Source organism: Salarias fasciatus, chromosome 11 (genome assembly GCF_902148845.1).
Source record: "Salarias fasciatus chromosome 11, fSalaFa1.1, whole genome shotgun sequence".
Taxonomy (NCBI): Eukaryota; Metazoa; Chordata; class Actinopteri; order Blenniiformes; family Blenniidae; genus Salarias; species Salarias fasciatus.
The window spans coordinates 24,454,978-24,466,231 of record NC_043755.1 but is presented as its reverse complement, the minus strand read 5'-3'; the positions used below and the strand labels follow the sequence as shown (position 1 = coordinate 24,466,231).

Below are 11,254 nucleotides of genomic sequence, written 5' to 3'. Positions count from 1 at the left end.
ACGTGGATGATGAATGATGGAGTGACGGGCTGATGAATGAGTGTGTGCACGTGAAGCCAGTCACTTAACTTCAGTGCAGAAAACGACGACGAAAGGTAAAAACTTCACAACACAAGAAAAATGTTCTGTCAGTTTAATCAAAAGTGTGAAACCTGAAGTCAGTGTTACCTCAATCCAACGGGATGCTGAATGCAGGACTCTGGTTAGTGTGAAGGCCTCAGGAATTGGACCCTCACCCTTGTGAACGCTGGCTTCCAGCTGGCTGTAGGTCCCACAGAGTTTGTTCCAGAGGATCTCTGAATGTTTGGGATGACGTGCCCCAAACTGGCTGTCCTGAATTCTCAGATTGAATGTGAGACACTCATGACTGCCGACCACAAATCAATTAATCTCTTCCAGTTCAGGGTGGTCGCCGTCTGGACCTGATCCGGTTCTCAGGGATCCATCCTACATCTTCTCGGTTCACAGCGAGCTCCTTGATGCGACCTGAAGTCTGCTGTGTGCAGAGAGTCACCATCAACACAAACTTCTGACGGTGAATTTTAATCACAGATTAACTTGGGCAGCAAGACGTTGACAGCAGCCGTCCTTGAACTGGTCTGGCCGTGACGGAGGACCAAAGATTGTTCCAAAAGTCGCAGTGTGTAGCGGACATTAGACATGAACAGTCAGAGTCAAGGACAAGCCTCAAACCTGTTGAGATCACCCAGAAATCAAAGTATTTTTTCAGGAGTCCGAAACACGACGGCCTAAAGCAGCTCAAAGCCAGCGTATCACAGCAGAATCATGTTCTGATCTCTAATGAGCTTCCTCGCCTCCTCCATTCTGAGGTATGAATTAGTTCACAGGTGGAATTTGCTGATTTAGATCCATCAAATAATCATGAAGCACTTTCTCTTCTCTTTTTAATCTGAGCTGTGAAGAGCGAGCGCTCCGCAGACAAACCTTTGAAGAGACGACGCTCCGGGAGCTGAAGGGGAGGCTCAGCAGATTAACGAAACGCTGCTGTCGCAGTCAGAGCTCAACTGAGAGGAACTTTGATGGGTTCTAGGAGACCGGATCAGCTCAGGACGGGTCTGAGGAGTTTTATCAAGCTGAAGGAAAAAGGGAAAAACAACAACATAATTGAATCTTCTCATTTCCCTTTTATTTCATGTTTCTTTGGGAGCTCTTGAATATTTGGAGTCTTGTTTACAGTTTTGGGTGGCTGGGTGGAGGAAACCTTGTTCAGTGGGTGAGAACCCAGTGGAGGAAGCAGCAGAGTCAGCCTTGGATCCAGGTCTGGACTGACGATGGTGGGAGGAAAACAGGCCGAGAGAAGGCCAAGTCCTGTACTACACTGTCCGGCCACATGGTGGAAGTGTAGCACAGGCAGCTGCTGGAAGTGTGTGTGTGTGTGTGTGTGTGTGTGCGCGAGCGTGTGTGTGTGTGTGTGTGTGTGTGTGTGTGTGTGTGTGTGTGTGTGTGTGTGTGTGTGTGTGTGTGTTTTCTTGTACATACCCAAAGTAAGGACCAACATTCGTTTTTCACCAACAGAGTGAGGACATTTTTGCCAGTCCTCACTATTCAACAGGCCTTTTTTGACCTTTTTGAGGGTTCAGACTTGGTTTTTGATTTAGGGTTACAATTGGGTTTAGATTAGGTTTAGGTCATAGGTTAGGGTTAGGCATTTATTTTTTATGGTTAGGGTTAGGCTAAGGGGCTACGAATGAGTGTCCTCACAACGATATAAGTACAAACGTGTGTGTGTGTGTGTGTGTGTGTGTGTGTGTGTGTGTGTGTGTGTGTGTGTGTGTGTGGTCCTGTGTGAAGCAGTTACAGGACATGCTGAAGGACATCACTCAGAGCAGTAACAGTCTGAATAGAGATGAAATCTCACTGATCTGGACTGTTGTTTCATTCAGAGACAGGAATCCAATAATAACAGAGGAGGTCAAACAGTGAGGCGCGTCTGCAGCACGCAGTGTTTATCGTGTTCTGAACGCTGGTTGATGTTGCACCACTCACATCCTTCTGCTTCTGGGTCCTGGACAGGGCGCCACTCACTGCCACATATAACCAGTCAGGCCTTTTCAGAGTCTTCTGATGAAAACTTCCAGAACATGGTCTCTGTAGATTGTGGATATCTGTTTAGAACAGTCTTCACTCTTGTTTTCTTGGATTCAAAGAAAAGTTTACTTCTCAATTGTTTCCCAGATAAAAACCCAAATTGAGAAGCCAAAGTGAACAACAGATGAAAGAAATGTGATCGACCCGCCACCAAGCACAAGAATGGACAAAAAAAACCCATCTTCATATGAGCTACTTAAACAAAACAAACACACTGACAGGATTTTTAGTTTATTTATTGCAAAACAAGCTGTTAAGTAAAACAGGATGTGAAGAGTTCATGAAGAAAGCGATGTGAGCGTTTCTGTTCACAGCTCCAAGTGTTTCTATAAAATCAGCCTGAACATGAAGGCATGCTGCGGTCGAAGCAGTTCGCTTCAGACTTACAGGACTCGGGCTTCAGAACTTTTCACCACTTTGTTCCGCTTGACTGTTTTTTTTAAAGGTTAGCATTAATAACGTGGATAACACAGAACGGCTGCTAGACTCACATCCAGGTCTCTACAGTCTCTACACGCTGTCTTCAAGCAGCAGAGGCGCCATGTAAGGCTGGCTGTCCGTCCACTGGGAGCAGCGTGGAGCTCAGTCTCACTCAAGGACACTTCAGCACAGGGAACTGAACCTGCAGCACTGGAGAGTGAAAGCTTTTCTTCTGTCCAGACGCTGCAGATCTTCTGGTCTCAGTGGAACCTCAGACGTCTCTCTGACTCAAACTGGCTCTCCTCCTCTGCAGAGAGCTGGTTCCCCTTCACACTGTGGGGGGGGGGCGGGGGGGCGAACACACACACACGCACGCACGCACACACACACACACACACACACTGGAGCTGGTTACCGTTAGCTCCACAGGATGCCGCTTTGTAAACAGCACATAAAAACCCCTGAAAGCCCCACAATACTCCAGGTAAATTCTTTAAGCGATGCTTAAGAGAACAACATGCAGCTCCATGTGCGAGGTGAGAGGACCCTGCTACAATATGAGCCCCTGAGGCAAGCACGGTGGGGGCAGCATCATGATTTGGGGCTGCTCCGAGTGTCGTTAACAGTTGTTATCAGTTGGAGTTGCGTTTTCACTGTTGTGGTATAAACGGACACCAAAGCACAATGCCTTGGTTCAGACCTCGCTGAACTGATCCTCACCATATTTCTTTGAGCTCCGTGTTGACAGGAAGCGCCTCGGCGAGTTGCTTCATTCCATCCACAGTCAGCTGGTTGTTGATTAACCTGGACATACACACACACACATTAGTGATTTATCGGAGTGCCGGTTCACCAGACCATGGTGCTGGATCAGAAACAGGCATGCTGTATTACCACAGATGGGTCAAACCGGTGTTGGCTCGGACCAGCTCGGCGAAATGCGGCGCAGCATCGTCACTCAACTCATTCTGCACCAACCTGGAAAAACAAACCCAGAGAACTCAGACACAGTCTCTCGGTACAGATGGACCAATGTCTCTGCATCCTGCAAAGCTCTGGAAGACGATACACCTCAACCAAGCTGAGCTTCAGCTCATTTTCAATAGCGTCTATCCCTTCATACCAGCCATAACATTATGACCTGCCAGTATTGGGGGATAAAGTTGGAAGAAAGTGACCATTTTCTACTAAAGATGATCTGTTAGGAGGTGAAAAACGTAATATTGTCAGTGAGTTGCTGATGAATAGGTCAGTGTTTCAGAAACTGCTGCTGTTCCAGTGTCTGCAGGGGTCAGCGTCCATCTCCTCAGCTCATTACTGGAGGACCAAAACATCCAGGACATCAACCATCTGAGGATAATTAACGCTGCACAGTATGTTGAAAATGTTCAGGAGCATTCATCATGATCGCTATCCAATCAGATGGAGCCCGACTGCACTGAAAGGTCATATCACACCCAGTGGCGACAGGACAGAGGACAGGACTGCAAATGTACAAGAATCAAGAATATCACCTAAACTATGTGTTCATCTTCTGAAACCTCAGGAAAGAAAAGAGAATTGAGTGTTTTTGTTTCTGTAACACCAGCAAACACCTTCCTTTTCCACGTTTTAACTGTAAACTACTCAATAAACCCGAGACCAAGAAGAGATCCAGAGCATAAAGAATCAACATCATACAGTTACATGTTGTTGCATGTGAGCAGCGCACCAGAAGATCCTGAGGACCGTGTTTTCTCTCAGGGCGTCTGCGATGCAGCGGCCTCCTTTAGATGTGATTCCAGTGGCTGACAGACTGGAAACCAGAAAGAACAAGAGGGAGGGTATCAAGTTAAGAAGCTCAGATCACAAAGTCTGGATTGACAGGTTTGAGTTTTCTTCTTCCCACCTCAGGTTGGTGAGACTCGGGTGATTTCTCAAAGCCTCAGAAAAGGCCTCCGCTCCTTCGTCGCCGATGACGTTGCCCCACATCCTGGGAAGAAAATGCAATTTAAAAAAAGAAGTGAGATTAAACAAAGTATTTGAGAACCGACCGATAAACGTCCTGGACCACTGGAGCTACAGTTTCTTACCCCACTTCAAACATCGAAGTGCTCTTCTGAATGGCGTTGGCCAGATAGCACCCACCCACACTGGTGATCTTGTTCTTACCGATCCTACAGACCAATGACAAGACCTGTCCGTCATCAGCAGTCAATCAAAATATAACCAATGTGGTATTTTTCTCTTGAAGCAAAGACCAAACATACTTGACAACTCGCAGCTTGGGGCATTCGTTGATAATCTGAGCGACCAGCTTGGCTCCGGCATCGGTGATGTTGTTGTCATAGAGACTGAGGGAAGAAACATTTGGGAAACTCTCAGCTTATCTCACAGATTGTTCAGTTATGCTGAATAAAAATCAAGGTCTGTGAAATAGAGTACTCACCCCAAAAACTCCACAACCTTGTATTTACACAGCTCCTCTGCCAGAACCTGGATGCTGCAGTCGGACAGCTGGTTGACAGACAGTCTGAAGGAAAACAGCTGGATTAGTCGCACTGACACCGAGCTGGGACGAAGCAGGATGAGGTGGACGCTTCCTACCTCACCACCGTCATCTTGCAGAACGAGGGCTGCAGCTGCTTCACTCCATAGTCGCTGATGTTGTTGTTGTCCATGTCGACGCCCAGGAGCTTCCGGCGGTGCTGCAGAACGAAGTTGATGGCGGAGCAGTCGCCGGAGTACACGTTGCAGTAGCCCAGCTTGATCAGGTCGGCCGTGATGCCTTTGGCCGTCGTCTTGGCGATGTCTTTGCTCCCCGTCTCAAAGACGCAGCGCAGGATCCACAGGAAGTTGGGGAGGACGTGAACTTTCTTGCCCTCTGCCACGCTGTGGTGGGGCAGGCCACGCAGGTGCGACTTGACGCTGGTGGACAGGTAGGACTTCAGCAAAGTCTGTTTCTTCTTCAGCAGAGCAGGAGACACGAGGTGCTCCATCAGGCCGATGTGAGCCTTGGACAGCAGCCCGCACAGGAACAGGTTGATGAACTGAAGGTGCTCGTTGGTGGCGAACGGCGTCTTCTCGTCGGGCTTGGAGGAGCGTCGAGACCAGATGCTCAAAGGCAGACAGGACGACTTCCTCCTCCTGCTGCACTCAGTGAAGAACCGGAGGATGGTGCTGGCGGCGCTCCGCTCGTCCAGGACCAGAGCGAACGCTGCCAGGAAGGACTGCAGGGTTACATGGAGGAACTCAAAGGTGGCCGGACTGCCTGTGGTGTCGAACTCACTAACAGATCGCAGGAATCCCAGCGACAGGTCCTCGTCTGTCAGACCACAGGCGCCGACCTCCTCTTGGCTGCAGATGAAGCTGCCCCTCGCCATACTCTGCAGTGCCAGCTTGGCGAATGCGGCGAGCGGCCTGAGGCCGGTCCTGAAGGTGTCCGAGGTGCAGCGGGGGCTCTTCTTGGTCAGAGACGGGGCCGGAGAGGTCAGCCGGCTGAGGAACACCTCAGACAACATCAAAAAGATGGCCGTGAGCGAGACGGACGCTTCCGGCAGACGGAAACTGTCGTGTACGGTGTGCAGGTGCCAGAAGCTCTTGAAGACGATCCAGCAGAAGAGCGGGGTGGAGCACAGGCCGCAGAGGTGGGGGCTGGCCTCCAGCTGGACCAGCACCTGCTCCCGGTGCTCCTGCTCCTTGAAATGCAGCTTAACGTAAGTCTTCAGCTGAGAGGAGGAGAAACCGCGAAGCGCCGCTTTCTTCCTGATCACCCTACTCTGGAACTCGGTTCCGGTCCGGGACGTCAGCACCTTCTGGGAGCCTTTCAGCAGTTTCCCACACAGCAGACTGACCAGCAGCTGTAGGGGGTTGGACTTCTCCTCCGGCGACGCCACCTCAGGAACATTCAGCCTGTCTAAGTCCTCCTGAATCTCGTCGTAACCGTCGAAAGTAAAAACCACTTTCTCCGGGAATCGAGTAATGTAGTCGAAGACCTCGTCATCGGGGTCGTGATCGGGGTAGCAGTTGTACTTGAACAAAAGGTCTCTGAGGGAGATCTGCTCCGCATCCTTGAAGATGCTGAACATGCGACAGCGAAACTTGAAAAAGAAGATGGCGTCGGTCTGCAGCTCCCTCTTGGACCACAGGTTCTGGAGCTTCTGCAGCAGGATGGACTTTCCCACGCCGGCGTCGCCCATCACATAGACGATCTCACCCTGGTGGTTGAAGACCTCGCCGTCACCCAGGAGCTGGTTCAGGTCCTCCAGGTAGCCCAGGCTTTCATTGGAGTCATTCAGAAGCTCGATCACGGTGTCGGTGTAGAGGTTGTCCAGACGCGTCTCTTCCTGCTGCCCGTACGACATGATGAAGCTCGTGTCTCGGATTATTTCATGCCTCAGCTTCTCACAGTACCTGCTGACTTTGGGAGGAAGCAGAACATTGGTTGGTATTTATTCACACATTTAATCCACTAATAAAAGTTTGAATAAAGACAGAAATCCAGTTGTTCATTGAAACTCCATATTTATTCTATAAAACCCATTAAAGCAAAGCCTGTAGCATCCGAGTCTGTTCTGAAGGCCCTGAATAACCCAAATAAAGGTCATCATGCATATTTCAGTGTTTGCAGGTCGTTTGATTTGACCAGGAGAACTAATTTATCCATTCATATTGTTTCCATCCACTTCTCTCCATTTCATAAACTTCCTGTTATATCAGGCAAGCCCGTGGTAAATGTCAACTAGAGAAGCAGATTTGACTTCCTCCCACCTGAAAACGGAAGATTTTAGAGCTGAAGAATATTTCAGTTTAAAATAACAAAGCATTTTTCTGTCACATATATGAAATCCTGTCATTTTCTCACTCGTTCTTCAGCATTATGCACACTGCACATGGTGATATCCGATTCGGTTCCCTGCGCTGCAGCAGAAACCAGTACTTACTCGGGTCTGTGTTGACCACCGTCATTCCCAGAACGCCATGGCTGGGCCGGTAGCTGATCTCCTTCAGCCACGGCTGCAGGTCGATGTAGGCATCATACACTTTATAGATGACGAAAATCATGTATTCACAGGCCTCCTCTCCTTTGCTCTGGACGACCTCCAGGATTTTACGCACCTGTGAATCCATGAGAGAAGCTTGAACCTGTGTTTAGATAACCAGAATGCTCTGGACTGGGCCCGGTCTGTCCCACCTGGTCTGCCTTGGTGGCGACCTGCTGAATGATCTCCACGTCCTCGTCACAGAGGAAGCCGGCGGCGTGCAGGTTGTCCACGACGCACTGGACGCTCTTCAGCTTGGACACCAGCAGCTCCCGGTGGAGGGTGAGGACGCCAATGAAGGACGGCACTGCTTCCTGCGCTGGACCCATGTCTGATCCACGGTCTCCCCTGCAGGACGACACCAGACACCAGCTGTCCACACATTATCTGCTCTGGTCCTGCTCTCTGAAACGGGCTGAAATAAAGGAATGACGTGGTCTGTTGACCTTCACCTCCACCCACAGGAACCAACACCTTAAAGGAATACTCCAAAGATTTTGGACCCACGCCCTATCCCGATCATTTACACAGTGAGATAAGCTCATAAATACCTTTATTGTGTCCGTTCGTCCAGCTGCGGGCTCCCAGCTGTTAGCATCGTAGTTAGCTTAGCTCAGCTGCGGGAGGTGAAGAGGAAACAGAGCCGGACTGACAAAAGTGGACAAAATACTCCTTCAAGTGGTCCAGGGGACGGCGTATTAGCACATGAAGTAAATCCGAATGGTTATAAAACATTTTAAAAGACGTGTTTTCCTTTTCAATCCGTTAAAATAACGTTTTGATACACACAGACCTGCGCATGCGCAATGCTCCACGGAAGGATATACTGGCACACAGCAGTAGAAGCATAGACTCAGCCGCTGTGCGCCGGTATATCCTTCCGCGGAGCACTATACTTGTGCAGATCTGTGTGTATTAAAACATTATTTTAACGGATTGAAAAGGAAAACACGTCTTTTAAAATGTTTTATAACCATTCAGATTTACTTCACGTGCTAATACGCCGTCCCCTGGACCACTGGAAGGAGGATTTTGTTCACTTTTGTCAGTCCGGCTCTGTTTCCTCTTCACCTCCAGCAGTTGAGCTAAGCTAACTACGATGCTAACATCTGGGAGCCAGCGGCTGGACGAACGGACACAATAAAGGTATCTATGAGCTTATCTCACTTTGTAAATGATCGGGACAGGGCGTGGGTCCAAAATCTTCTGAGTTTAAGCCGCTCTGCTGTAAAGGGTTTTATTTATGTGGCTCTTGGATTTGACTCTTTTTAAAGTTTTGGTTTTCGGATGTTGTTGCTCCTCATCTAAAAACTCATGCTTTAACATTTCCATCCTTCTTGTTTTATCTCACTCTTTGTTTTTTTAATAAGACCTTGAATGCTTTTGTTGCTGAAAGTTGATTCTAAAACCCTGCTTCATTGGTCATCTCAGTTGGAAAAAGCATAATTTTAAAACTGAGATTTTCATCTCTGAAGAGTAAAAACTTTATTAAGTGTAAATAAGCACCTTTTTGTGTTTTTTTTTTGTTTTTGTTTTTTTTTTTTACATACGCATACATAGTTTTCAGCAGTGATCCGCATCTGTTTAAATCAGTGCTTTTGCTTTCATTTCAGCCTGTCAGTGTTTCATATTGCAGTTTTACTCTGCTGTTTGCTGAACAAACTTCCTTTCCTTCTATTGACTATACAATCCCAGCCAGAGCCAGCGCTCATTCATCCCTTTGTTTACACCTTCGTGGAAAATTATAAAAGAGCGTAAACTCCACCCTGACAGAGACTTCCGGCCTGTGGCAGCAGAGGGAGCATCAGAGAGCAGATCAGCTGATTCCAGGTGAGTCTCAGACAGGAAGCAGCGGAAAGGTTACCTGGATCTCAGCCTTTTCTCAGATTATCCCCAACATCGTGTCGCGTGGAGTCCAAGCGGCGGCAGAGAGAGGAAAGAGGAAGCGACCGCAGGCGCTGCCCTCTGCATGTGATGGAAAAGTTTTCAACCTGAGGAAGTGAAAGCAAACAGCTGACTGCGCTGCGTTCACAGACACTCGGAGAAACAACCACTCACTAAACACTGTGCTGGAAGATTTAAAAAAAAGATCTAAAACCAGAAAGAAAAGGTATTGAGAGTTACTATTTTAATCGAAAGATAATCTAAATTAATATCAATGAAAATTCTATTTAATATTAATGCATAAATTAAAAAAATAAATATGAATAAACATGGAAGTCATAATTAAGAGACTAAAACCGGATTACCTTTATTTGTTCTTGTGGTCAAAACATCTTCTGACCAGAACACACGTGTAATACACTTTTTATTACTCAGAGCAAACTTGTCCTGAAGAAACTGAACATTTTGTTAAAAAAAAAACGAAAAACAAAAAAAAAGGTTGAAATTGGAGAAGAAATGGAGGATTACATACATGCAAAAGAAATGAGAAAAATAATAATGGTAATGATAACAGTATTAAAGAAAGGGACATTTTCTGAAGAAATAGAGGTGGGATTGTTGAGAAATTAGATGAAGAAAGAAAGCATGAAACTTTAAATGGAACAATAGTTGAGCTACATGAGCAAATTAGAAAAACATTAGAAAAACAAGAACAAGTTAATACACGCTCGATAAAAAAAAAACTTCAAAGGTGTCAACTGTTCCCGTTCAAAAGATTTTTTCGATATGAAACATTTAAAAGGTGTAGCTACATATATTTAAGTTAAGGATTTGAAAGAGAATTCAAAGGCATTACCAGTCGCAAGACAGAACTTCCAGAAAAAGTTAAAATATATTTAAAAGCATGTCGTCCTGATTCAGCTCATTTTTTTATTCTTGAATGTTTGACAGACCATTTTTTAGGGAAAATTACTTTTGGGTTTTCATTTCAGTAAGGTTATGTGTTTATCTGGCAAAGTTTTGAAAATAACGGTCAATCCCAAGGAAAAGGAAGAAACACTGAAAGCACTGGGAGCGGTTTGAAACCACACACACACACACACACACACACACACACACACACACACACACACACACACACACACACACACACACACACACACACACACACACACACACACACACACATCCACCCAGGGGTGTCAAGCTGCATTCCTCGGCGTGTCTGAGCAGGAGGAGACAGAAAACCTGCAGGAAGGCGACCCTCGAGGACTGGAGGTCGTCTGCTCTGAACATTCATTCATCCGTACAGAGAAAACACCAAGCTGGACGGTTATTACAGTGACTGGTTACTCTAGAAATACCAAGTCCAGGAGAATCTGGACTCGAACCAGAACTGGGACCAGGACCAGGACCAGGACCAGGAGGATCTGGACTGGGAGTCAGGACCCTCTGGAGGAAAACATTGTTCTGCTTGTCCTCTACTGAGCATGAGCAGAGCTGTTGCACATGGCGTACATATGGAGTCGCAGCATTTCCAAAAGTTGTGTTTTTCTGAAAGTCTTCACTTGAAAAAGTTTTAGCTCCTTTAGTTGTTTTGAAGCTCAAACTGTTTTTCTTTCATCTTTTTCAATGGTTTCAACAAATTAAACGTATTTTATTCCCCCACATATTTTTTTTAGCCATTTTACCTGTTTTATCCTCTGCTTTCGTTTTCATCGAGTGGAGCAGGTCAGCGACTACATCTGCTCTGTGGACCACAGCAGGATCACCTTGTTTCTTCTAATGTCTCCATTCCACATCTAATCTGATGTTATTTA

At 46.9% G+C, this 11,254-nt stretch overlaps 1 protein-coding gene across 4 annotated transcripts; it reads right to left on the bottom strand.

Annotated features, from left to right (window-relative positions):
- Positions 1 to 2,333: 2,333 nt before the first annotated feature.
- On the bottom strand, positions 2,334 to 9,546 carry nod1 (nucleotide-binding oligomerization domain containing 1). Of its 4 annotated transcripts, none has more exons than XM_030103559.1 (12): positions 9,415 to 9,546; positions 7,703 to 7,898; positions 7,452 to 7,626; positions 5,116 to 6,928; positions 4,958 to 5,041; positions 4,779 to 4,862; positions 4,602 to 4,685; positions 4,418 to 4,501; positions 4,241 to 4,324; positions 3,424 to 3,507; positions 3,250 to 3,333; positions 2,334 to 2,862 (listed from the first exon to the last, which is right to left on the bottom strand). In XM_030103559.1, exons 2-12 carry the CDS (start codon positions 7,877 to 7,879, stop codon positions 2,790 to 2,792), a joined length of 2,826 nt encoding a protein of 941 aa, XP_029959419.1. In that variant the 5' UTR covers positions 7,880 to 7,898; positions 9,415 to 9,546; the 3' UTR covers positions 2,334 to 2,789. The 4 variants fall into 4 exon arrangements, with proteins under 4 accessions (XP_029959419.1, XP_029959420.1, XP_029959421.1 ...); XM_030103560.1 differs by having other exon boundaries at positions 7,703 to 7,922; positions 9,415 to 9,541; XM_030103561.1 differs by having other exon boundaries at positions 7,703 to 7,965; positions 9,415 to 9,538.
- Between the last annotated feature and the right edge of the window lie 1,708 nt (positions 9,547 to 11,254).